We start from the raw sequence: 26,724 nt of genomic DNA on the forward strand, positions 1-26,724 counted from the left end.
CACCCCTGAAGCATAGGGCTCTATTTCTGTGGGTGAGTGAGTACACTCTGAAAAGCATTGGATTAAAAAGCGCAGCCAACAGAGAATTTGGAGCAGGATCCCTCTGCCCCACCCGTGGGGCTCCTGCCACGTGGTTCGGAAGCCCTGCGTGTTCCCCATTCAAGGCTGGCACCTTAGGGAGAGGGTGCTCAGGGATCCCCAGCTCTGCACTAAAGAGAAACTGTTCCACACCCTCCTGGCCTCCTTCCTCTCCATTGGGAGACCTCTATTCTACTGCTGATATGGGGAAGGGCTATCCCATTTTAGTCCTGGAGTGGTCCCCCAAACTTCAGACCACTGTGGGTGGGATATGGGGGGCAGGGGTACACAGCCTCACCTTGCATTGCCCACTAATCCCTGGCTGGCTTCCAGAACAGGGAGGGGTCCCCACCTGCCGCTCTCTTTCCTGGGTCTGTCCACACTTGGGGTATGGCTGGACCTCCCCCTAGGGCAGAGTGTTCTTGTCAATGTGCCCCTCCCCTAGTGGGGATTTGTGCTGCAGAGAGGAGGGGAACAGGGGGAGGAGACACAATTCTTTCTCTTCTAGTCACCCAGACATTCGAGGGGCTTAGGAGAGAGGGTCTTTCCTTTGGCAGGGTGGGTCCCCAGGTTAGAAGAGGGAGAAGGCTGGAGGCTAAGGAATTTGGGGCTCCTGAAGCCTAGGGCAGGCTACAGACTCCCAGGCCCATTCTATTGCACTGCGGGTTCTGTTCCAAACCCCAGGGGCAGGTGGATGGAGGGGAGTCTTTAGTCCATTATTTCCAGGAGAAGAACGGAGAAGAGGACTTTGTTAAAATTGGAAACCTCCATCTGCTTCAGCCCCTCCCCCAGCCGGCTAAGCGGAGGAGGAGGGCTGGCCAGTTTCCCTTCCCAGACCCTCAGGTGAGAGTCAGCAAGTCAGCCGCCCCCAGCACTCTCAGAACCTTTCATCTGGGGGATCTCTAAGCACCCCACAAATAATTAAGTGTCATTATCGCTGGTCTCTTAGAAGAGGGATAGGAATTCGGAGGTGCCGATGGGGTCACTTGGGGAGAGACCAGCAGGCCACTGGAGGCTCCCCGGGTAGGGGTGTGGTAGAGGCCCCCAGCTACACACACTGGGTCCCCAGGAGGGAAGGGAGGAAAAGGGCTATTGCTATAGAGCTGGGGGGAGGCCAGGTGGGCATAGCTATGGCTTTTAGTAGGTGGGTGGGTGGATAAAGTATGTCACCATCTCTGTAGAAGAATCAACATAACAAAGTCACCCTGTTTACCCCCAGAGTGTGGTTGTGGAAGCTCAGGGTGTGGGTGGGCTGCTCCTTCCTATACAGTCCTTGGGGCCCCTTGGCCAGAGGGCAGCCAAGAAAGAGAGAGGCCTCCTCACGGGGACACCTCTGAAAGGGAGGCAATAGGACCAGGGGCACAGTGCGTTCCACACATCTGAGGGGAGATACGGAGGGCAGAGGCACAAGAATGGGGTGGGAGAGGAGGGTAAGAGGCCAGGACGGGCAGAGCAAGGACCCCCAGGTGGCCCAACTTAGACTGAGGGAGAGAGGGAGAGCACTGTCTGTCCCAAGGACGTTCACACCTTGGGCATTTGCAGCCCAGTGGCTGGAAATAACCCGGATGAGGCCCGGTTATTGCTCAGTGGTCTCAGCAGTCCTGAGTGCAGTCAGCTGGGAGAAGACAGCATATTTGTGGGGGCTGGGAGCGTGCTCACTGGTTTTACTTCTTGTGGATTGACCTCCCACACCCTCTGACGTACAGAGCGAAAGGGAACATGATGGCGGGTTCCTCTTGTTCATTACAGGGCCCATGAGGGGAGAAGGGTTCCCTACCCCTAGAGATTGATTCTGCTCGTCTCCCAGACCCTGGGTGACACACAGAATGCTTGGCCTCAGCCAGGGCAAGACCTGGGATGCGCTATCCGTGAGTGAGGTAAAGGCCTCTCCCTGCCCCATACTCCCTCAGCAGCCCCTGGAAAACCTCACAGGCACTTAGGACTCAAAGCAGGACCAACAGAGGAGGCATGGCATGGGGGAAGGGGCATAGGGTTTGTCTTTCTAGGGGCTGGCCTTGCAGTGGGGGCCATGTGCTGGACTGGAACTGCACTTCCTTCCTGCCTTGGGTCAGGATTGGGGAGCTGGGGAGAAAGTAGCTAGAAGGTGGGCTGTCCCACTTCCCATTTCACCACTCCCCCCTTCTAGAAAGAAGGGTTACATACATTAAGTACCCGCCACTGTCAGTTCTGGTAGGATTGGGTGCATCCCTGGAGGAGACCAGCCTGGGGACTAAGCTGTGCCTCCTATCCACCAGCCCCCACAGCCAACTCAAACCTTTTATCAACCACTGCCACTTCCAGGAACCTGGCCCTTCTTCCCACCTCTAGGTGCAGCTGGGCAAAATTAGCACCAATAAACAGGACTAGGAAAGCTCCCAAGGCAGCCTTCAGGTTCCCAGCTTCCTTGAGAAGGGGAAGGCGGTTTCTGCCCTTCCACAAGCCTGAAGGAGCAGTGGACTCCAGTGGACTCCAGGGGACCCCGTGTCCCCCTCCCCTTGCTTCCCTAGCACAGCTCCCAGCCTAAATACTTAGGGGTGTTGGGGGGCATTCTGGGGAAGAACAGGACTGGAGACAGCTTTAGACTGCCATCTAACCATTTAGGTTCTGCCATCTAACCCATTCGGTCAGTACTCCTCTCCAGAAGTTCAAACTTCCATCGCGTCACACTTCCCCTACCAGGGGCTCTGGCAGGAAATGCCTTTAAAGTGTTGGGTGCTCACCGGTAAGGACCTATTAGCGGGGTCGGGGTAGGAGAAGCGGCGTCAGAGGAAAAACGTCCAGCCGCTAGCCCGAGCCGGAGCCTCCCCTCGAAGGAAGGCTTGGCGGGAAGGGCAGCCGTGCGGGGCTGGGGGAGGTCCGAGAGAGGAGCCTGGAAGGCCTAGGGGTGCTAAGTGCCACTGCGTTCCTTTTGTAGGCCTGCCCAGGCTCCCCCCGCCCCTCGCGTCCAACGATTGTCAGCTTTCCCGGGACAGGGGGCGACCCTCGCCCCCGCCCCTCCCTGCAGCAGGGTGGGGACCACAAAAGCCTCCGTACTGCGAGTCCTCTCCACAAAAAAAGGTACACTCTCTCAGCCCCGCGGAGGAGCCCCCTCGGGGGAGGAGGATACAAAAAGGCTAGGGGGGTAGGAAAAGCTGGGGGAGCTGGGGCCGCCTCCGCTGGCTCCCTGGAGGAGCGCCGGCTCCCGCGACCCCCAGGACCCGCCTGCGCGGCCCAAGGTGCGTCCCTAGCCGGAGGCCGAGCCGGCCTTCCGCACTCCCCACCCCACAACCCCCCCACCCCCCGCCTACTCCGGCTCCCCGGGAGCGCTAGGCGGGCTGGGCGCGGCCGGCGGGCCGGCTTGGTCCGGGGGCTCCTGGGGAGGCGGCTGGCGCGGGCTGCGGCCGCTGGGCCGCGGGGGCCTCCGCGGGTAGAGGAAGAGCGCAGGGTCGGGCATGGGGTCGATGTCGTCCAGGGAGCGGGCCGCGCGGTCCCAGGCGGCCCAGTCCCGGCCCGGGCCCTTGGCTGAGGCCTCGGCGGCGGGCGGGCGGCGAGCCCGCTGTGCGCGCCGGCGGGGCCGGGGCTCCATGGCGGCGGCGGCGGCGCCGGGACCCGGGCGCGGAGTCTGCAGTCTCTGGCGCGCCGCGTGCAGCTGGCAGGAGAGGTAGGCGGCCGCCTCGGTGTGCTTCTGCAGCTCGGTGCCTAGCACCGTCGCACGGTGGCTGCGCCGCCGAAGCTCCTCCAGGAAGCGGCGCTCTTCGGCGCGCAGGCTGCAACGCAGCGCGGACACCAGCGCCTCCCGCTGCGCCACCTCCCGCCTCAGCTCGGCGTTGGCGGCGGTCCGCGCGGCCAGCTGCGACTCCAGCGCGCGGCACTTGCTCTCCAGCTCCCGGGACGCCGCCTCTGGGGAGGAAAGACGGAGAGGAGAGGTGATGGTCTCCGCCAGGTCGACCCTGCACAGCTCTCCGACCCAAGTTACAGAGACCCGTTTCGCCCTCCCTCCCCACGCATGGGCCTTCCTTTCTCTTCTAGCCTTCCTTTCTCTTCCTCGGGGCCCTTGGACTTATCCTATCCTCTGGCCTGTCTGATTCATCAGGTTTCAGTTTAAATGCAAAACCCTCCCTGGTCACTTATGCGCTCCATAAATATTTGTTGAACCCTTACTATATGTATTGTGCTAGGCATAGGGGATATGGAGGATAATAAAACATTCCTCATGAAGCTTACAGCAAGCATAGTGGGAGAGGTATAGTACATAATCACAAATGAATGTGAGCTTGCATCTGTGACATGTGCCAAGGCCATGACTCACAGGAGACTGTGATCTAATGAGGCTTCTCAACGGAAAAGCCACTTAGGCTAGCAGGAGTTGGAAGAATGAGTTGGAGTTTAGTGAAGAGCTTGAGAGGCGGGTGGTTTGCACAAGAGGAGCTGGTGCAGAGGCTCCAGGATAGGAGAAACATGCCAGAGTGAGGGACTGAAAGACCTGGGACCTGGGAATGTGGGCAGCAAAAGGGAATCAGTGGGCCCTGGGGCTTGTGGTTTGTTTCTTTCTTTCAAAGACTTTATTTATTTATTTGACAGACAGAGATCACAAATAGGCAGAGAGAGATGGGGAAACAGGCTTCCTGCTGAGCAGAGAGCCCAATGCGGGGGCTTGATCTCAGGATCCTGAAATCATGACTTGAGCGGAAGGCAGAGGCTTTAACCCACGGAGCCACACAGGTGACCCTTGCAGTTTCTTTCATAGAGCATTTGTTATGTTTTGTAATTTATGTGTGTTATTTATTGTTAGCCTTTGCCCACTGCACTGAGTTTCAACACTGGATATATGTTAACTACCCAGAGAACTTTAAAAAATAGTTTCCTGGGCCCTAACAAAGACCGACTGAATCAGGATCTCTGGGATTGGACCTGGGAACTGACATGTCTTCAATGTGCAATGTGCCCGTGTAATTCTAATGTACCCACAGAGTTGAGGATCCCTGTCTCCCCGATCATGAGCTCCATTTCAGCAGGGAACACATCCTGGAATTAACACATGTGAGTATTTGTAGAGATAGAGATAGCTGGAAGGTGACAAAAGGTAGGCAAAAGGTGACTCCAGAAAGGATAGGAAAATCAGCAAATGGTGGGGGAAAAAGAAAGGGAGGCCAAACCCACTGAGAGACAAGATAGAAACCAGGACACTGGGTAATACCTTGAGCTCAGATGACCCCTGAAACCCTTTCAGAGGAAGGATAGTAGGTGGGGTGAAGGTTGCTGCTGTTACGGAACTGGTGTTTGGGATGTATGCCTCCTTCCTCCAAGTATCAAGACAGGAAGAGGTTGCCTCTGGTTGCCACTTAAAGAAGTGGGAAGACGCATCAGGCTCTCTGCTTGGCAGGGAGCCTGCTTCCCTTCCTCTCTCTCTGCCTGCCTCTCTGTCTACTTGTAATCTGTCTGTCAAATAAATAAAATCTCTTAAAAAAACATCATTCAGAACATTCCTTTCATATATATATAAAAAAAAAAAAAAAAAAAAAAAAGAAGTGGGAAGAATTCGTTCAAGTCTATAAATGTTTATATCTTTATGTATGAATATGCAAAGCAATTTGTACGACTCTCAATGTTTTACGTTAAACTTAAACTTTCAACTTTCTCCATGCCTAAGTCTTGGTCACGTATGTAGCACTTGATCTAATGAGCAGCACATCAGTATGGCTAAATCCTGCTAAATCCCTCCCGGCTAAGAAAGACTATGTGGTGCAGAAAAATGAAATTGGATCATTTCTTTACACCACACACGAAAATAGACTCAAAATGGATGAAGGATCTCAATGTGAGAAAGGAATCCATCAAAATCCTCGAGGAGAACACAGGCAGCAACCTCTTTGACCTCAGCTGCAGCAACATCTTCCTAGGAACATCGCCAAAGGCAAGGGAAGCAAGGGCAAAAATGAACTTTTGGGATTTCATCAAGATCAAAAGCTTTTGCACAGCAAAGGAAACAGTTAACAAAACCAAAAGACAACTGACAGAATGGGAGAAGATATTTGCAAATGACATATCAGATAAAGGGCTAGTGTCCAAAATCTATAAAGAACTTAGCAAACTCAACACCCAAAGAACAAACAATCCAATCAAGAAATGGGCAGAGGACATGAACAGACATTTCTGCAAAGAAGACATCCAGATGGCCAACAGACACATGAAAAAATGCTCCTCGGCATCAGGGAAATACAAATCAAAACCACAATGAGATATCACCTCACACCGGTCAGAATGGCTAAAATTAACAAGTCAGGAAATGACAGATGCTGGCGAGGATGCGGAGAAAGGGGAACCCTCCTACACTGTTGGTGGGAATGCAAGCTGGTGCAACCACTCTGGAAAACAGCATGGAGGTTCCTCAAAATGTTGAAAATAGAACTACCCTATGACCCAGCAATTGCACTGCTGGGTATTTACCCTAAAGATACAAACGTAGTGATCAGAAGGGGCACGTGCACCCGAATGTTTATAGCAGCGATGTCTACAATAGCCAAACTATGGAAAGAACCTAGATGTCCATCAACAGACGAATGGATAAAGAAGATGTGGTGTATATACACAATGGAATACTATGCAGCCATCAAAAGAAATGAAATCTTGCCATTTGCGACGATGTGGATGGAACTAGAGGGTATCATGCTTAGCGAAATAAGTCAATCGGAGAAAGACAACTATCATATGATCTCCCTGATATGAGGGAGAGGAGATGCAACATGGAGGGTTAAGGGGGTAGGAGAAGAATAAATGTAACAAGATGGGATTGGGAGGGAGACAAACCATAAGTGACTCTTAATCTCACAAAACAAACTGAGGGTTGATGGGGGGAGGGGGGGTTGGGGAGGGTGGGGTTATGGATATTGGGGAGGGTATGTGCCATGGTGAGTGCTGTGAAGTGTGTAAACCTGGCGATTCGCAGACCTGTACCCCTGGGGATAAAAATATATGTTTATAAAAAATAAAATTAAAAAAAAAATAATAAAAATAAAAGTAATGCAACAAGTCCTAAGCAAAAAAAAAAAAAAAAAAAAGAAAGACTATGTGGTGATTCATTTTAAATTAACCATTTACCAAGTCCCTCTCCATGTCTTGCACCTGGAGACAATGGATAACACCCAGTCCCAGTTCTCAGAGATCATATAATTTTGGTGATTAAGATCTCAACAATGGAACCCCTCCCCTTTAAAAAAGTTTTAATTGTAACAAACACCAAATAACATGGAGTTTACCACCTTAACCAATTTTAAGTGTACAGTTCAGTAGTTTTAAGTAAACTCACATTGTTGTGCAACAGGTCTTTAGAACTTCTTTGTTCTGCAAAACTGAAACTCTGTGCTCCTTGAACACCAACCCCCCTGCCTCCATTTTATGGGTGAAGTAATAATCTGTAAACAAATATTTTAGTGGAATTGCTATGTGGCAAGAAGTCATGCTTTTGTAAAATGAAGGATTTGCTGATGTGCATGTGTTTCTTTTTTCTCCTCATCTAGATAAAGTTCCTTCAAGTCATGGACTCCACATTGCCATTGTGTCGTATCTCACCATTCAGCATCTTGTAGGGTGTGGACACTGACCATAGAAATCACTTGTGCAAGGATGGGAAAGATGAGAGAGGTAAGTCATATAGAAAGGAGTAAAGTCAACCAGATGGACTTCTTGGGTACCATATCCGTCCTGTGTTCATTTTCCTACTTTGGGTAGAGACGTGTATACAGGGTATGGTGGTACAGGTTGTTCATTGCACAATGTAACCCAGATGAGTAGGCAGATAGGGCTGACATCCAGCACTCTGTTCAGCAAGCTGAGGAATGGCTGTCCCCCATGACTGGACTAGGGACGGAGAAGGCTTGGGTCCTACTAAGTGGTGGGGAAAAGGTGACTGTTGGGCTGTTGTGGCATTTCCCCACCAGTCATCCTTCTCTTACCTTGCTGATGAGACTGGGCTTCTTTCATCTCCAGATCACGAGTCAGTTCTGTGGGGAGGACAGAAAAGAAAAGGTAGTCGTGTGTGTGTGTGTGTGTGTGTGTGTGGTGTATGAGAGAGAGAGAGAGAGAGAGAGAGAGAGACAGTGATCAGGGAATCACAATGCAGTGAAAGTGGCAATATTAGCATTCTTAGAAGCCATCTGAACGACCTTCCATACCTATTTTACTGCAGTCCAGTGAGAGGAAGAGATGAATAGAGGTGCAAGGCACAGCCTAAGCCTGATTGGTCTGATTCTAAGCCCAGAGATCTTTCCAGTGCAAGCGCCATGAGCTGCGTTTGGAGGTTAGTTCAACCCTTGGACTAAGGAGCCCGGCTTGCTTTTGGGGGCTGGGGGAGTATTTGCTCCTTCCCATCGGTGATATACAAATATCTAACGTGACGGCCAATCAGAGCCACTCTGGAGCAGTGCAGGGCACAGCCCCTTTAGGGTTTAATTGGTGGATATGGGAAGGCTGGAGGGTCCTGGGCTGCTTGGGGGCTCTGGAAGGGACTCAGGGCAGTAGATATTTACCAATAGGGTACATGCGTTTCACTATTTTCACAGCCAGTACTGCTGTGCCTGTGTTATTTTCTGAATATCAGCCAGGCTCCTTTCCAAACCCTGTTTCCGCCATATTCCGCAAGGCAAAGAATGGGGCTTCAAGGAGGATAGCGCCACCTGGTGACGGAAGGCCTACATGGTGCTCGCCTCTGCACTGAGGGGGAGGGGTCAGCTCGCTAAAGGTGCTGGTGTTGAGAGAGGTTTCTTCGTGGACGCCAGCAGCCCAGCCACCACCCTTGCACCTCCCTGTCTTCCCAGTCCCCATTCCTTACCGCCCAGAATGCCCCATCCCTCGGCCAGCTGAGTTTGATAATTTTTTCAGCCCCACCCCAACTCCCCCAACTCCCCCGTGGCTCGGCTGGGAAAACGGAGGGAGTCCCGCAGCTGCTGGTGACAGATGGGATCTCCTCTGCAGCAAGTGTGTGTACCTGCAGGGATGCAATCTGGTGCCTAAAGGGAGGAGATGTGGACCTGGGAGTGGGATAAGGTAGCAAATCTCTGGGATCAATGCCCAGCAACACCTACATAGTCTAGCCTTTGGGCCCTCTGCCCCTCCTTACTGGCTCTTCCCTTGGGACGCCAACTGTTCCTAGGAGACCGAGAGCCAGGGTACCTGGGCCTTTTGCTGTGACCTGAGTCTGAACCTCCTTCCTGGAGCTCCAGGGAGGACCCTGATGCCTCTATTCTCCAGGGCTCCCTGGAGCCAACTTGGCCCCTCCTGCAAGGCCCCAGAGTAGCCGAGGGGATTTGGTTCTGCCACTATCTCCCAGTGGGCCAGTTACACCCTTAATCAGGGAAGTTGGGGGAGGGGACTGGGCTCTACTCTCCCATCCATCAGATATCCCTGCCCATCTTTTGGCCAGAGTCCACACCTTTAGAAGAGCATGCAGGGAGATCAGATACCCTGTGTGACCTTGGGCCAGTAACGGCACCTCTCTGAGCCTCAGTATTCTCCTGTGAAGTGGGGACAAAATCACCCCTGCTTCTCAAGGGGCTATTGCTAGGATTAATAGAGAAAATAAACAGAGCGCCCAACCCAGGGCTGAGTCAGTGCTGAATATATGGGGCAGTTCTTGTTACCATGCAGGCTGCCCCAGCAGCCAGAATATACCCACCCATATCTTAAACCTTTTTAGTCTGAGTGGCACCTGTTTCTGGCAGGCTCTTTCTGAAGCCGTCCCCAGCTACTTCCTACACTAGGTCATCCCCTCTTTCACCCCCCTCCCAGCTTCTGAGTCCCGGTTTATTTTATTTTTATATATATTCTTAAAGATTTTATTTATTTATTTGATTTATTTGTTTATTTGAAAAAAGAGAGAGAGAGAGAGAGGCTTCAAGCTGGGGGAAGGGCTGAGGGAAAGACCATGCGGGGCTTGATCTCAAGACCCTGAGATCATGACCTGAGCCAAAACCAAGTTGGGTGCTCAGCTCAACCAACTGAGCCACCAGGCGCCCCTATATATTTTTTTAAAGTTTATTTTATTTTTTAAAGTAGGTTCCATGCCCAACAAGGGGCTTGAAGTCACATCAAAGATTAAGAGTCCCATGCTCTACTGACTGAGCCAGCCAGGCAGCCCTCTGAGTCCCTATTTAGTCTCCTTGAAAAAAATCTTTGTTTTGCTCCCTTCCCCTCACTCCTCCACCCCTTGGAAGAAGGGCCTTATTAATGTATTTCAGCCCCAAGAGTGGCTTCTTCAGGCCAGCCCAGAGTTATTTTTATCTCCGTAATCAATAACAAGAGGCTGCAGTCCCGTACCCAGCTGGGAAGGGTGGTGGGGCTGTTCTAGCCTCTTATGCTTTCTTGGGATCCTGGCCTATGTCCTGAGTGGAAGAACCCAGGTCTTCAGAATTAGGGCAAAGCAAAAAGAAATTAGGGCAAGAGCTGTAGGGTCTTAGGGTATGTTCATTCTGATTTTCCTTTAATGTTGTCACGGCAATGAAAAAATGCATCCAGCAAGGACATCAGGCGGGGGGAGTTGGTGCGGGCCATCCCTACCTCCTGGGCTGGCCTCTGCTGCCATCCAAGTTTCAAGGGAGATGGCAGGGAGCCTGGCCTAGGAATGTAGCAGCTGCTTCTGTATATGGAACCAGAGGAGGACGTGGTGGTGGAGAGTCAGGACGATCAGCTTCTCCTGCCACAGAGTGAGAACCCAGGCAGGTCACTCAGTTTCCCTCTAGAGAATGGGGAGCCTCGCGTGAGCAGGGGTGCAAGAGCAGTAGAAGTCTGAGCATCTTGGGGAGAAAGTGTGCAGAAAGCTGCAGAGGCATGCACAGCTGGGAGTCTGGAGCTCTGGGTTCTAATCTTGGCTCTGTCACTAGCATATTGTGTGGCGCTCTCTCTCGCTCTCTCTCTTAGGTAAACAAATAGTTTACCTGTTTGTATAATGAAGACGTTGGGCTGTTCCAGCTGACACATTCCATGAATCACTGACTCTAAAGCCTGTACTTGGAGACTCAGCCTGGGTGAGCACTTTGGCCAGAGGCCAGCCTCTGAGAGGGCAGGTGGCTGAAGCCTGAGGTCCAAGAGCAGAGTTCAGGCCTAGGTTTTGGCTTCATTCTTGGTATCTCCTTCTGTTCTTGTTCACAAATCCAGTTGGTTGCCAAATCCTTCCCTTCACCCAGTCTCCACCCTGATCTTCCCCTTCCTACCCTTTCCATCTCTCCCCGGACCATTTCATCGGCCCCAGCACGAGTCTCCCTGCCTCCCTCCCAATTCATCTTCCGTACAACTGGCAAGTTTCGCGTTTCTCAATGCAGCGTGACGCCCTTCAGAAACCTTCCGTGGCTCCTTACTCCCCAGGAGAACAGACCAAACTTCTTAGCTGTCCTGATATTTGTCAGGGTCTTCCATGATCTACCCGCCACCCCTCCTCCCTCCCCTCCCCTCGCCCTTCTCTCCCTCCCATCCTCCCCCCACCCCCTCACCTGAACAGCGTTTCTGCAGCCTCAGGATTTCCAGGTGCAGGTCTCGCAGCAAAGCCATCTGCTCCTTTTTCAGGAAGCTGATGTGGCGTTGTACACTCTGGATCTGATGCTCCAGGGACACGGTATCCATGGCAACCCAGGCCTGGGCCCCACCTGGGTGGAAGAAGATAAGGTAAACCCCCATCCTGTGGGCCTGTCTGCCCTGCCCACCCTCAGATCCCTCTGAGCCTCCTGCTGTTTGGGCTCCCATTGCCACCAGGCAGATGGTTCTATGGCTGTACTCATTTCCCCTGTGTTTACTCACCCAAGTGTCACCTGTGTGTTGTCGGGGAAGTATTTATTCCCATTTAACAGAAGAAGAACTAGAGGCCTGGAGGGAAAAGGCTGCACTCCCCTGCCTGCCTGTAACTTTAGCCTTTCTGCTTCTCAGAGAGGAACACAAATGGAGCTGCCAAGTCAGGGAAGGGAGACAGAGATAGGCTGTAGCTTGCTTCTTAACCAGCTTTGGGCAAAGCCCTCTCCCTTTCTGGGCTCTTGGTTTTCTCATGGCTAAACTGGAGGAGCTGGGGAATGGAAAAATGCATCCCACCAGCATCCCACCAGTAAGCATTAAGCAAGGGTGCCCACCAGCCGGCAGACCAGAATGATGGTTAGAGCACATCCTATCCCAATTCAACTCCATTTCTCTGACTTAACCTTAATCCGGGACTCTGGGCCCCTCTAGGTCGCAGAGGAGGAAGATCTGATGAGTATTTTACGAACACCAACTCTGTGGGCTGAAGGCAGGTGGCAGAATCCCTTTTTATTTTTTTTTTTAAAGATTTTATTTGTTTATGTGACAAACAGAGATCACAAGTAGGCAGAGAGGCAGGCAGTGAGAGAGGAAGAAGCAGGTTCCCTGCTGAGCAGAGACCCCGATGTGGGGCTCGATCCCAGGACCCTGGGATCATGACCTGAGCCGAAGGCAGAGCCTTTAACCCACTGAGCTACCCAGGCACCCCCAGAATCCCTTTTTAAAAGAGGAATGGCTGGCTCAGTCAGTGGATCGTGCGACTCTTGATCTCGGGGTTGTGAGTTCAAGCCCTGCTGGGTGTGGAGATTATTTACAAATAACATCTTTAGGGGCGCCTGGGTGGCTCAGTGGGTTGAGCCGCTGCCTTTGGCTCAGGTCATGATCTCAGAGTCCTGGGATCGAGCCCCACATCGGGCTCTCTGCTCAGCAGGGAGCCTGCTTCCTCCTCTCTCTCTGCCTGCCTCTCTGCCTGCTTGTGATCTCTCTGTCAAATAAATAAATAAATAAAAATCTTAAAAAAAAAATAACATCTTAAAAAAAAAAAAGAAGAGTGGGAGACGTGGATAAGGAGACCCATGCCAGTGATTCCATGGTGAACATATAAGACACTGTGAAGGGAGGGGAGTTCTGCACCCCTGAGCCTTAACCACGCCCTGGCTTTGCAGCCCTCCCCCTTTTGACTCCATCCCTTTCCCAGGAAGTCCCTCTTGTGATGATCACCATCCTGGAGAAGCATAAGCAGAGGGCAAAAACAGGAGGCAGGTTTCTCGCCTTTTCTGCCAGGGATTCCCTAAGCTTTTTTTTATTTGTTTTGTTTTGTTGTAAGTTTTTAAATTTATTTGAGAGAGAGAGAGAGAGACAGCGCGCATGCAAGTGGGGGGAGGGGCAGAGGGAGAGAATCTTCATGCAGACTCTCCACCAAGTGCAGAGCCCAACACAGGGTTCCATCTCACGACCGCAAGCCCATGACCTGAGCCCAAACCAGGAGTCCAACGCCTAACCGATTGACCCATCCAGGCACCCCACTCCCTAAACTTCTGAAGGAGCTGTTTCTACCTGCCCCAGAAATTCCCTGGGCCTTGGAGAGAGAGGTCAGTTGATGGACCACTCTTTCCGGCAAATGGTCCCCTCCAGACTGACTTTGATATAAGATTTTCATTTGTAGGGTTGCGTCAAGCAGGTACACCTGAGAAACTCACATTGGTCTCTTGGGATCCCCTTCCTTTACTCCCTTAAGCTAACAAAGAGGCCTTTCATTTCAGCAGAGGGTGGCCCTCTGGCCTGTGGCAACCACTGACTACATTTACATTACTACATCTGCTATGTTTAAGAACATTATACACATTACCTTGCTTCTGCTAACTGTCTTTAGTAGATGTTACCACCCCCATTTCACAAATAAAGAAACTGAGGCTTGGGGCACCTAGGTGGCTCAGTCATTAAGCATCTGCCTTCGGCTCAGGTCATGATCCCAGGGTCTTGGGATTGAGCCCGGCATCGGGCTCCCTGCTCGGGAGGCAGCCAGCTTCTCCCTCTCCCACTCCCTCTGCTTGTGTTCCCTCTCTTGCTGTGTCTGTCTCTGTCAAATAAATAAATAAAATCTTTAAAAAATTTTTAAGAAGTTAAAAAGAAAAAAGAAAAGAAAAAAAAAAGAAACAGGCTCAGAGCTGAAGTGATTTGTGCCAGTTCATGTGATCCGTAAGTGGTGGCAGACCCAATTCTCTTACTGGGTCTTTTGAATCCAAAGTAGGTTCCCAATACTCACTCTGAGAACAGTCCTGGGTTTGAATCCTGAGTCTTTCAGTTACCTGCTGTGTGACTTGGGGCAAGAAAGTTAACTTCTCTCCATCCTTTTTCCCTTCCTGGTAAAATGGGGCTAATGGTAACAGTCTTAGGATAGTTGTGAGAACTAAATGAGATTAAAAAGTGCAGAGCACTTCTTTTTTTTTTTTTTTAAAGATTTTGTTTATTTATTTGTCAGAGAGAGAGAGAGAGAGCAAGCACAGGCAGACAGAGTGGCAGGCAGAGGCAGAGGGAGAAGCAGGCTCCCTGCCGAGCAAGGAGCCCGATGAGGGACTCGATCCCAGGACGCTGGGATCATGACCTGAGCCGAAGGCAGCTGCTTAACCAACTGAGCCACCCAGGCATCCTGGTGCAGAGCACTTCTTCTCTGTCTAGTGTGCGGGTAGGTTATTCCTTGTCTTGATTTGCCCCTTTATTCATTCATACATTCAGTAATCTACTTGTTGCCAGCTATGGGGGTATGGGAGACACACTGATGAACAGAACAAAATCCTTGCTCTCGTGGAGCTCACAGGATGAAAAGAACCAAACAAACAAATAAATAAATGCATCAAATAAAAAATAATATCGGTAAGTATACCATTATAATCTGTGAAGAGCACCCTAAAAGAAACATACAGGGTAACGTGGAAGAATATAAAGCGGGACCTAGTTTAGATTTGGGGCCAGAGAGGTCTCTCTCTTTTTTTTTTTTTTAAGATTTTATTTATTTATTTGACAGAGAGAGATCGCAGGTAGGCAGAGAGAGAGAGGAGGAAGCAGGCTCCCCGCGGAGCAGAGAACCAGATGCGGGGCTCAATCCCAGGACCCTGGGATCATGACCTGAGCCGAAGGCAGAGGCTTTAACCCACTGAGCCACCCAGGTGCCCCACCAGAGAGGTCTCTTAAAGAAAGTGATTTTAAGCCAAAACCTTGTGGCAGGCAGAATTCTAAGCTGGTCCCCAAGATTCCAGCCCCTGGTGGATATGCCCTCCTGAGTCTTCCCCTTTGAGTGTGGGCAGGATTTTGAATATGATGGCTTTTTTCTCCTGTGATTAGAAAGGATTTTGCAATGTAATAAAGGTTTCTAATCAACTGACTCAGAGTTAATCGAAAGGGAGATTATTCTGGGAGGCAGTTCATAGGGTCTATACTGAAGGAGTAAACCACCATGCTGTGTGGCAGCCCAGGGAGTAAGCCACAAGGCAAAGACCTGAGAGAGGCTGCTGGTAGCTGAGGATGGTTCCTGGCAGACAGCTAGCAAGCAGCGAGGACTGCAGTTTGACAGCTGCAAGGAAGTCAGTTCTATGAACTACCTAAGGGATCTTGGGAGTAGGTCTTTTCCCTAGTTGAGCTTTCAAATGAGAATGCAGCCCATCTTTTTTTTTTTTTAAGATTTTATTTATTTAACAGAGAGAGAGAGATCACAAGTAGGCAGAGAGGCAGGCAGAGAGAGAAGGGGAAGCAGGCTTCCCACTGAGCAGAGAGCCCGATGCGGGGCTTGATCCCAGGACCCTGAGATCATGACCTGAGCTGAAGGCAGAGGCCCAACCCACTGAGCCACCCAGGCGCCCCAGAATGCAGCCCATCTTAATTTCAACCATTTGAGGCCTTGAGCAGAGGACCTAGCTAAAATATGCCAGACCCCAGATCCTTGGAAACTGTGACTTAACACAGGTATTCTGTTTTAAGTCACTTAGTTTGTGGAAATTTGTTATGCAGCAATAGAAAACTAATAAAGACTTGAAGGAAGGGGAGGTGTTAGAAGCAGAATAAAAGGAAGGACATTCCAAGCAGGGAACAGCATTTGTGAAAGTCCTGGGTAGGCTAATAATGATAGCTTACATTTATTCAGTGCCTACTATGTGCCAAGCCTTGTGCTAAGTGCTTCACATGATCTTTTTTTTTAATTTTTAAATAAAATGATTAATTAATTTATTTATTTGACAGAGAGAGAGAGAGATCACAAGGAGTCAGAGAGGCAGGCAGAGAGAGTCGGTGGGGAGCAGGCTCCCCACTGAGCAGAGAGCCTGATGTGGGGCTCGATCCCAGGACCCCGAGATCATGACCTGAGCTGAAGGCAGAGGCTTAACTCACTGAGCCACCCAGGTGTCCATCACATGATCTTTTTGGGGGAACAGAGACATTGTCACTGCCGGTGAGGATTGAAGTGTAATGTGTCAGGGGATGGTTGCAGGAAGTGAGGTTAGCAAGAGAAGGATTGCAGAGTCTTGTAAATCATGTGAAGAATTTTGCATGAATACTAAGTGAATTGGTAAGTTATTAAAGGATTTTAAGCAGAGAACAGACATGATATGATTTGTATTCTTTTTTTTTTAAAGATTTTATTTATTTGTCAGAGAGAGAGAGAGAGAGCGAGCACAGGCAGACAGAGTGGCAGGCAGAGGCAGAGGGAGAAGCAGGCTCCCCACAGAACAAGGAGCCTGATGTGGGACTCGATCCCAGGACCCTGGGATCATGACCTGAGCCGAAGGCAGCGGCTTAACCAACTGAGCCACCCAGGTGTCCCTATGATTTGTATTCTTAAAAGATCACTCTGGCTGGCTGCTCTAGGAAGGGCAGATTAGAGGGGACAGAGTGGATGTGGGAGGTGAGCTGGGAGAATGTTGCAGTGGTCAAGCTGAGAGAGGATGAAGGCCTGGACCAGATGAGGGAGGTGAAGACAGAAGTTTCAGGTGTATTTGGGGGGGGGTAGAATGGTCAGTATGTGGGAACGGAATGGATTAAGTCATGATGACGGGGTGGGTGAATGTTCAGGATGTCTCCCAGTATTCTGATTTGGGCAACTCAAGTATGAAGGCACATTTTCTGGCTCTTTCTACACTTCTTGGTCTTTGACATTAGACCTCTTTCACAATGGACCTCTTCTCTAATCTATAATCACTCCCTAGGTGATTTTGTCCAATTCTATGGCTGTAAATACTATTTATATGCTGACCCCCACACTAACTCTCCCGTGCACTCTAGACGGACTATGTAACACCTCCATTTGGATGTCTAATGGGTCCCTCAAACTTACAAGTTCCGGTGCTGAGCTCTTCATTCTACAAATCTTGCCTACTCTTCACCATCTTAATAAATGGCACTGGTTTTTGCCCATTCACTCCGTGGCTCAGGCCAAGAACTTAAGAGTTATCTTTGATTCCTCTCTTTCTTCATATTCCAGACAATCCATCTGCAAATCCACTTGTCTCTACCTTTGAAAACGTGCATGCTTAATCCAATCAGTTCTCACCATTTCCATTGCTGTCACCCCAGTCCCATTTATGGCCATCGCTCTGATGTACCCTGTAGTAGCCTACTGACAGGCTTCTCCCTTCCACTCGTTTGCCATGTAGTAGGTGGCGTTCCTTTAGCAAATCTGATCATGTCTCCCTGCTCCCCACTTATAACCCTCCAACCTTCCCATCATACTTACTACCTAATCTAAATTTCTTATCAGATCCTATACAATTACCCCTGGCTCTGTTTACCCTCATCTATTACTGTTTTCCCACTGCTGGTTCCCCCCCCAGCTACTCGGGCCTCCTTACTATTTCCTGAACATGCCAAACACATTCTTGCCTCAGGGACTTTGTCTGTGCTGTCCCCTCTCCCAGGAATATCCTTCACCCAGATACCCTCATGGCCCACTCCTCCCCTTCATTCAAGATTCTGCTCAAATGTCATTTCCTTAGGGCCCTTCTCTGATTACCTGATTTAAAATAGAGCCCTCTGTCACTCTCCATTCCCTTAATCTGCATTGTTTTTCTTCCATGAACTTATCACCACATGAATATATTACATTTTGTTTCTTGTCTGCTTCCTCTGCCAGATTGTTGGCAACACAAGATGAAGGACTGTGTTTTTGTTTCCTCCTGTTCCCTAGTGCCCTAGCACAATCTCTGGCAAATAAAATATACTCAATAAATACACAGGGAATGCACGAGTATGTGAGTTTGTGGAGCTGGGGCAGACTGAAGGAGGAAGAGATTTACAGAGAAGGGACGATCAAGCTTAAGACATGTTAGATTCTGGGGCGCCTGGGTGGCTCCGTGGGTTAAAGCCTCTGCCTTTGACTCAGGTGATGATCTCAGAGTTCTGGGATCAAGCCCCACATCAGGGCCTCTGTTCAGCAGGGAGCCTGCTTCCCCCTCCCCCTCTGCCTGCCTCTCTGCCTACTTGGGATCTCTGTCAAATAAATAAATAAAATCTTAAAAAAACAACAACAAAATATATTAGATTCTACATGCTCAAGAGACCTGAACAAGGAAACATAGATGCCAAGTACGCAGTCGAATATCCTGGTGTATAACTCAGGAGAAGCAGATGAGCTGTGTCTCTGCTATTGCATAACCATGTTGGGATGTGTGTGCCTATGTGTCTGCACATACCCGAGACTGGGTGTGCCTTGAGGAGTGCACGTATGTGTATACGCTTGTTGGGGGGGTCCTGCTTCTCTTGCATCTGTGTCTGTTCTGTGTGCCTCTGGAGGATGAAGGGATGTGAGCCTCTGCTTATGAGGAAGAGAGAAAATGTCTGTTCCCAACCTATGAAATGCAAGTGTTTCTGAAGAGTAAAAGCCCTTTCCACACAGCCCTGGAGACTGGACCCTGGCCACCGTGAGGGGCTGAGCCAACCAGCTGTTTCTGAGCCTTCCCAGAAGGACTTGAGGGTTTGCTTCCAACTAGGCAGGCTGCTCTTCTCAGGGCAGAAATTTGGGTCACAAAAGATCTTGGCAGATATTCTGTCTTACACATGATTGTTTAGTTTGTTTGAGGGAGGGTGGGAAATGGGTTGGGGAACGGGAACTACAACACAGCCCTCTCACATGTGGCTGTCACACACACTTTAGAAGGCCCAAGCCAGGAAAATGTCATAGAAATGTCAGACATTCCCATAAAAATGCAGTCTTGGAACCCTCTGGCTTGAGAAGGAGCTTGTGCCTGAGGACTTGGTCCAGACTGGTGACAGTGGCAGAAAGGTTAGGGTTACCAGCTTTCTCTTCAGCCCACATCCAGCCCAAGATGCCTGATCTCATGGGTTAAAGTGAGAAGGGTCCCTTGCCTTTGTCCACCATCCTGACCACCTCAGAGTCTATATTTGTTTCTGCTGCCTACCTTCTGGTACTCCTAGGTTCTTTGTTTTAATTTTCTAGCTTGATGAAAAATGTTTATTAAAAATTGTTTATTTAGAAATTAAAAAAAGGACCTGTAACACAGAGTTATGTGTGGAGTTATAGAGTTAACTCCAAGTACTTTGGACACGCCTCTCATCTCTCTGAAACTTACACAATTCTGATTCTAAGGCCTGAGCTTCTGGTTTCTGAAAAAAATCTCACCCTCCTGCTTGTCTTTTTGGAGCTTGTGAGTAACTATTTTTTTTTTAAAGATTTTATTTATTTATTTGACAGATAAAGATCACAAGTAGGCAGAGAGGCAGGCAGAGAGAGAGAAGAGGAAGCAGGCCCCCCGCCGAGCAGGGAGCCTTATGCGGGGCTCTATCTCAGGACCCTGGGATCATGACCTGAGCCGAAGGCAGAGGCTTTAACCCACTGAGCCACCCAGGCGCCCCTGAGTAACTTTTTCTAACCATTTTTCTTCCAGCCATCTGACTCCAACTGACATGGCAAGGAGGAAATTGTAGTTCTTTCCCCTTTCCACTTCTTATAGTTCTTTGTGTTGGAAGAACCATGAAAAGAGAAGAATCGTAACACTCAGGGCTCAAAGGAGTCTTTGAGATCACCCTAGTGTGATCTCAAATCACACAGCGGTTTGCAAATCTTGCTCTGTAGAGTCCAGAGTTCTGCAGAGGGGTCTCAGAAGTTGCCAAAAATGGCTGGGGGCGCAAGGCAGGGCTAGAGGCTTTGCTCTTTTTACCCCTCTTTATTTTGATGGGCTTGTACATACAAATTCATTGGAGAGAAGCCTTCTGCTAATCAAAGGTTTGAAAACCACTTTTACAGTCCAGTCTTTCTTTGGGTGGCTAACTACTCCCCCTCCCTTAATCTGCTCAATGTCCCCTGGCCTCTGCTGCCGCATCTCACCCTCAGGCAGACAAAGTGGCTGGGAGAGGAACCTGAACTGAAGACTCTTGCTTTCTGCTTGTGTGGAGTTTGCACTTTCTGCCACCCCTCACCCCTTGACTGCTTCTCTTGTCCCAGTTTCAATGTCACCCTTAGTGTTTCTTTTCTCTTTGGGACTGAAAGTATTTATTGAGTCAACAAATATCCTTGTACTGTTCTGAACATTCAATATCCACATTTTGTTAAAAATTTTTTAAGTACGCCTTCTTGGTTCAGGGAGAATGTTAAACTTATTTTTATAGTTAGGGCAGGTATATTAGGACAGGCATGGAAATAAATGTATAAATGAATTATGTTCTTTATTTTTCTTAGTCCTTATTTCTCTTTACTACCTGACTTTGAGGCCTGGGGTCGAGGGAGAACAGAGACTCAAAAAGTCTTTCTCAGATATGGAGGGACAGGTAATAATACTTATAATAATCATCAATGCATAGGTAATAATACTTGTAGAACAATAATAAATGGCTGGCACTGTTCTTAGCATTTTATGTACATTAACTCATTTCTCTTTATAACGACCCTGCACGAAGCTTCTATTAGCATGTCCCCTCTGCAGATGAGGAAAGAGGCTCAAACAGGTTAAGTACCTTGCTCAATATACACAGCTGTAGTGGCTGGCAACTAGGAGCTCCCCATTGGGTTCCCACCCTGCATTAAGGCCCTTCAAATGCAAGCACAGTCCACATTTGCAGTCTGATCTCCTCCTTTTAGGGATTCTACCTTTTACTGCTCTCACAACAAACTCTTCTCATAAACATGGATGGACATCCGACCACTCTATCTCTGCCTCCTGAAACCTGCCCCATCCTTCAAGGCACTTCTCAAAAGCTACTTTTCTTACTGAGTTTTTCCCCTGACCCTCACCAAGCTGGGATGACTCTTCCATCTCTGTGTTTGCCAAGCACCATTATGCCATGTATCACACTTCTACACCCGTGCTCCCGACGGTGTGTGCCTCCCTGGCTTCTGCTCCAAGCCATAAGCTACCGGAGGTCAATACCTTGTCTCTGGGAATCCTTTGTATGGAATATGTGTACAACGAATGTTGGTGAAACTGGGAGAAAGAGTTGAGTGTTATTGGGAGTCACTAGGGAAAGTAAGTGTATCTATTAGAAAGTAATCCCCACCCCCCACCCCCAAATCCTTGGTGTCCTGGGGACTTGTCTTGGGAATAAGAAGTCAGCCTTTGACAGATGTCTGGGACTCTGCAAGGTGGGCTTACCTGGCTAGTGGTGGAGCCACCTTCTCCAAGGGTCTCGTGGTCCTCTCCACGCCAGAACCCCTCCTCCCCTGTTACCCCTAGGCTATGGCTTCTCCCCCTCCACTGAAGATCTCAGGACTCCCAACCTCAGCAAAGCTGAGGATCCAGGGACATGGGAGTGGCCTGTATGAGGAAACTGGAGCGTCCATCCTCTTCAGTCTGGTGTTCTGCCTGATTATGCCTCCAATATGACTCCCAGAGGAGGCAGAGGGAGAGATGGAGACTAAGGAGGACGGGGAAGAGGGGTACCAGGGAGGACAGGGAAAGGAAAACAGATGTGTGTGATGGGAGGTGGCAGGAGGTGGCGTTGGCTCGACCTCAAGCCGCTCTGGACTCTTCGCCAGGGCCGGTAAGGACCTGAGTCTGGGCGGCGGAGGACAACTTCTGCCAGCAGCCCGCGGGTCCTGTCCGCCTCCCGCGCGCTGCGGTGCCCAGCCCAGCGCCAGCCCTCCCAGGGGAGCTGGAGCTCGGGCCCTGCTGCTCCCTGCCCGGGGCCACCCCGCCGTCCACCCCCCACGCCCACCGACCTCCTCACCTTCGGGACCTGAGGGAGCGACAGGCCAGCGGGGCCCTGGGACCGGGCCAGGCTGGGTGGGGGGAGGCGCTCTTCTTCCCCTCGCTAGCTGCGCCCCGGGTTCCGCAGCACCCGCCCGGGCTGCGACGCCATCAGCTGCTGCGAGGCTTCGGGGTTGTCGGGCCGGGGCTCCGGGGGGTTCCGGGGCGCCAAGGGGGGTCCGGGGCGGGCTCCAGGCGTAAACACCCAGCAACGTGACCGGAACTGGCGAACAAGCCGTAAAGGGAGCGAGGGGGGGGGCGGGAGAGATAAGGGGGGAGGGGAGGGACCTGGTACTGGCGGGGAGGGGCCGTGGGCGGGGCGGGGGGAAGGGAGGCTGGCGGCGCGCAGTCGGGGGAGGGGGAAACCCAGGAGCTCGGGGAACCAGGCCTGAGGACCCCGGCGGGCAGAACTCGGAAAGCTGGCTTTGGCTGGGAGCTGAAGGGAAACCCGGGGAACCTGCCGGACGCTTGGCGAGCAAGGGCGCGGCGGGCGGATCAGCACCGCGGACAGCGCTCAGGCTGTAGGCCGCGATCCGCTCCGCCCCTCTGCCCACCGAGTGGCGTAGGAATCAGAGCAGTTCTCCACTGGCCCAGGGAAGTGTTGGGGCGAGCTGACCAGGGGTTAGGAAACCTATTCTGTGCCTCTTGGCAGTGAAGCCACTCCAGACCTCTCACTAGCTGTGTGACCTTGGGTGAGTCGCATCACCTCTCTGGGTCACAGTTGATAAGGCCCTCTTTCCTGTGAGGGTCCAAAGAACCAAGAGAAGATACTTTATAAACTCTGAAGTCCAGAACATTGGTTTTGATACGTTTCACTGTACATGGGAGACTTCTGGACTTGGGCTACTTGGCTTCTAATTCTGGCTCTACAAATACCTTTCTCTTCCCTGGACCTTAGTCTCCTGATCTGTAAAATAGGATAATGATGATCTATGCAGCCTGTAAGTCTTTGAGTTGTTGTGAGGATGAAATAAATTCATATCTGTAAAGTGCTTAAAACAGTGCTGCATGCTCTTTAGGCATTCATGTTCATGATGGCAAGGGACCAGGTCGTGTTGTGTGAGTGGCAGGTAGTCCAGCTCTAGGTAAGTCATTTCTATCCCTACCTTTAGGAGCCAGAGGAAGGGTCTGAGGGAATTCAGATTAAAGGGCTGATCTGACTTTTCCCACACCACTGCCAACCAAGCAGTCCATGCCCTACCCTTTTGGGCCAAATGTCCAGAGAAGTCCTCCATCTTTGTCTCCAGAACTGGAAGACTCTGGCATGTGGGCTTTGGAGAGGGTTTTGGCAATTCATTTACCTCAGGGGCACTCTGTCTTCTCTCTGCGGATCCCTTTCCTCCCTGCCCTCCCCATTCAACTTTTAAGCCTTAACTGGACTTGGATGTCAATAAAGCCTTTAGGGGTTCTGGGTAGCTCAGTCGTTAAGTGTCTTCCTTCGGCTCAGGTCATGATCCCAGGATCCTGGGATCGAGCCCCACGTCAGGTTCCCTGCTCAGCAGGAAGCCTGCTTCTCCCTCTCTCACTTCCCCTGCTTGTGTTCCCTCTCTTGCTTGTGTTCCCTCCCTATCTGTCAAAACAATAAATAAAATCTTAAAAAGAAAGAAAGAAGGGCTTTAGCTGCTTCTAGAAGATTATAACCCTCAAAAAGTTGAAGAAATGACTCTCTGTTAGGTCTCTTGACAAGTGGGGCTCCTATTTTGTTCAAAGGCATTTCAAAGCCCACTCCGTAGGAACTCTAGATTCTAGCTGTGTTTTGGGGGAGCCCAATCCTCAGTAAAATGGGAGAAGTAACATCTACTCTGCAACAGGTTCACTGTGGTGGTGTCAGGGGGTGAGAGTGAATGTGTTTTGTACAGATGGGATTGTTATGACCACGTCCTAAATGTTTTTCTCCCTGTTCTGTATCAGCAGCTTTTCACCCCAAACAGTTCCTGCTTTAGCTGTTTGTATGAGGGGTGGCCCTACTTCATGCGAAGCTCTAGCCTTGCTCCAAGAAGCACTTCTTACAGAGTCCTGCTCTGGGCCAAGCTCCCAGCTGGGCACAGAAGGCCTGGCCTCTAAAGGGTGTCCTCAGAGCACGAACAACATCTCTGGCAACGTGTGAAACGACAAAAGATGTGCACAAACACCCATAAAATAACTGAAAGTGATGGGCCAACAGAGATAAGAGAGTAATAGAGTTAGGGCCTGGACTTGGAGCAAGGGGACTCAGGGGCACTTCCTTGAGGATGTGAACAATCATAAAGCCAGTACACAGAGTAATACTGAGCAAAGCTGACCGCATGGCCCTCTACTTCAGGTTGTAGGGGGACACAGACATGTTGTGAATGTGGAGATGATGATGCCGGAAATGATGATGTTGATAATAATTAACGTTCATTAAGCACTTTCTCTGTGCCAGGCAACCTACTAAACAGTGCTTTAAAATCTTTACTATTTTCAAAATTAAACTTTTTTTTAAAAGTAAACTCTACCCCCAACATGGGGTTCAAACTCATGACCCCGTGATCAAGAGTTGCATGTTCTATAGACCGAGACAGCATGCATCCCTCAAAATTAAACCTGTAATAAAGTCTAAGGAAACCAAAGTGTATAAAAAGTGTACATCTGGGGCAGCTGACGGGCATGGTCAGTGGAGCGAGTGACACCTGGTCTTTGGGTCATGAGTTTGATCCCCAGGTTGGACGTAGAGCTTACTTAAAAAACAAACACAGTGCATCTGGTTGCCTCAGTTGGTTAAATGTCCAACTCTTGACCTCAGCTTAGTCTTAATTTTAGGGTTATGAGTTCTAGCCCTGAGATGGGCTCCAGGCTGGGTGTGGAGCCTCCTTAAAAATAAAAAAACAAGCAAACCAAAAAACAAAAATAGAAACATTAGAATCTTTAAAAAAATGTACATCTCACATCAGAAATAACCATTATTTTGAGCTGAGCAGTTGACCCACATAATGTCATTTAAACTATAGAGAAATCTTATTGGAAAGATTGATTCCCATTTGTAGGTAGAGAAAATGAGACTCAAGAGAGGTCAAATTTAACACCACCCAGATGGTAAGCAGTGGAGCCTAGACTCAAACCCTAGCCCAGTCAAGGCCAGAGGTAACTTTGTTAGGCCTCTCAGTGAGGGGCTGAATCCAGCTCTGGAGGAAGGCCCCCACATGGGTCATGAGCTTTAAGCAAAGCTGCACACCAGGTAGAAGAATAAGGTCTAAGTAGCAGAGAAGACCTAGAATTTCCCTTCATCTCTTTGTGACATCTTAGGATTACCGGCTTTCTGTGTTCTGTTTGGGTAACAGCTCTGTACATGGGTCAGTGTCCTGGCAGGGAACAGACAGCACATTTAAAATGGATCATTTGAAAAGAGTTAAGGGACTATTTACAAAGCTGTGGTTGGAGTTTAAGGGACAAGATATAGGTAGACCTCTTAACCATCCCTAGGCCTGGAGGGACAAGAGAAGGCAGTTTGGGGAACTCAGAGAGGGTGGATATGGGGAGAAGAGCGGCCTATTGGGAGCTGTAGCTTTCCTTAAATGGAATCAGTGCACCCACAGAGACCTGGCAGGGAAGGAGCTGAGGAATAAGGAGACTGACCTCACTCTCCTCTGGCCTCCCAATACCCTGCTGATGCATTTTCTAGCCAATCCCAGTCAGCAGCCAGAAGTGAAGGGAGGCCATTGACATTGCCTGGACAGGTTAACTCCCTTGGGCACAAGCAGGGTGGAAAAAGATGGTGAAAGGTTCTGGAGGGATGAGATATCTGGCACAACCTTCCTTATTGACTTGGGTCTCATTTATTGTTCTCTGTCAGGCCGCTGCCCATTGAGTGCCCTAGCATTGGTGGGAACCAACACCACCTCTCCATGGAACAAGGAGGCAGGTGACCAAGTTACAGCGGCAGTCTCTTTCTTTTCTTCAAATACCCTGGCTATGTTGTCCTCACCTCCTGAGTTAAGAATTGGAGCCCTAGGGGCGCCTGGGTGGCTCAGTGGGTTAAGCCGCTGCCTTCAGCTCAGGTCATGATCTCAAGGTCCTGGGATCGAGTCCCTCATCGGGCTCTCTGCTCAGCAAGAAGCCTGCTTCCCTCTCTCTCTGCTTGCCTCTCTGTCTACTTGTGATCTCTCTCTGTCAAATAAATAAATAAAATCTTTAAAAAAAAAAAAGAATTGGAGCCCTAAAGACTACCCACCCTGGTTCCCTTAGGATTCTGTGGCTCCAGCGATGGTGGGTAGGGAGTTCTGGGATGGGAAAGCTGGCCAGAAGTCATCTGGGTGAGCCTCTTAGACAGCTCACTTTCCCAATGAAAGATCAAACTGGAGCAAGGCTGCATTCTCCTCAGTGATAGAATACCTGATTTAGGGGCACCTGGATAGCTCAGTGGGTTAAGCCTCTGCTTTAGGCTCAGGTCATGATCTCAGGGTCCTGGGATCGAGCCCCACATCCAGCTTTCTGCTCAGCAGGGAGGCTGCTTCCCCCTCTCTTTCTGCCTGCCTCTCTACCTACTTATGATCTCTCTGTCAAATAAATAAATAAAATCTTTTAAAAAAAATACCTGATTTGGACAAGATGGTCTCTAAAATCTCAGCCCTGAAGTTCAGTCTTTGATTATTCCTAAACCACTAGCATGGTGATGGGAATGAGCTGTGTGTGTGTGTGTGTGTGTGTGTCTGTGTGTGTGTGTGTACTGGGCCACAGTCTGGCCTCAGACACA

The 26,724-nt window shown here is 50.0% G+C and overlaps 2 protein-coding genes across 3 annotated transcripts in view; one reads left to right on the forward strand and one right to left on the reverse strand.

Moving 5' to 3' along the window:
- On the reverse strand, nucleotides 1-22,580 carry CCDC92B (coiled-coil domain containing 92B). Its single transcript, XM_047707379.1, has 4 exons — nucleotides 21,994-22,580; nucleotides 11,538-11,690; nucleotides 8,010-8,057; nucleotides 1-3,957 (listed from the first exon to the last, which is right to left on the reverse strand). Exons 2-4 carry the CDS (start codon nucleotides 11,665-11,667, stop codon nucleotides 3,362-3,364), a joined length of 774 nt encoding a protein of 257 aa, XP_047563335.1. The 5' UTR covers nucleotides 11,668-11,690; nucleotides 21,994-22,580; the 3' UTR covers nucleotides 1-3,361.
- The window catches only part of RAP1GAP2 (RAP1 GTPase activating protein 2), a 264,858-nt gene continuing 248,911 nt past the window's right edge, over nucleotides 10,778-26,724 (forward strand). The window contains exons 1-2 of one of the 2 annotated variants that reach the window (XM_047707371.1): nucleotides 10,778-11,075; nucleotides 11,611-11,709. In XM_047707371.1, the coding sequence (XP_047563327.1) occupies nucleotides 11,666-11,709 (44 nt within the window). In that variant the 5' untranslated portion in view covers nucleotides 10,778-11,075; nucleotides 11,611-11,665. The remainder of the gene's footprint in view (nucleotides 11,076-11,610; nucleotides 11,710-26,724) is intronic. The other variant, XR_007123396.1, reaches the window with a different exon arrangement.

The sequence above is a fragment of the Lutra lutra genome, chromosome 16 (assembly GCF_902655055.1).
Source record: "Lutra lutra chromosome 16, mLutLut1.2, whole genome shotgun sequence".
Classification (NCBI taxonomy): domain Eukaryota; kingdom Metazoa; phylum Chordata; class Mammalia; order Carnivora; family Mustelidae; genus Lutra; species Lutra lutra.

Coding starts and splice junctions, on each gene's coding strand:
- CCDC92B (XM_047707379.1), bottom strand. CDS start 11,667: ATGGATACCGTGTCCCTGGAGCATCAGATCCAGAGTGTACAACGCCAC. Junction 8,058..11,537: donor GCTGCAGAAACGCTGTTCAG/GTGAGGGGGTGG, acceptor TCCTCCCCACAG/AACTGACTCGTGATCTGGAG. Junction 3,958..8,009: donor AGCCCAGTCTCATCAGCAAG/GTAAGAGAAGGA, acceptor TTTCCTCCCCAG/AGGCGGCGTCCCGGGAGCTG.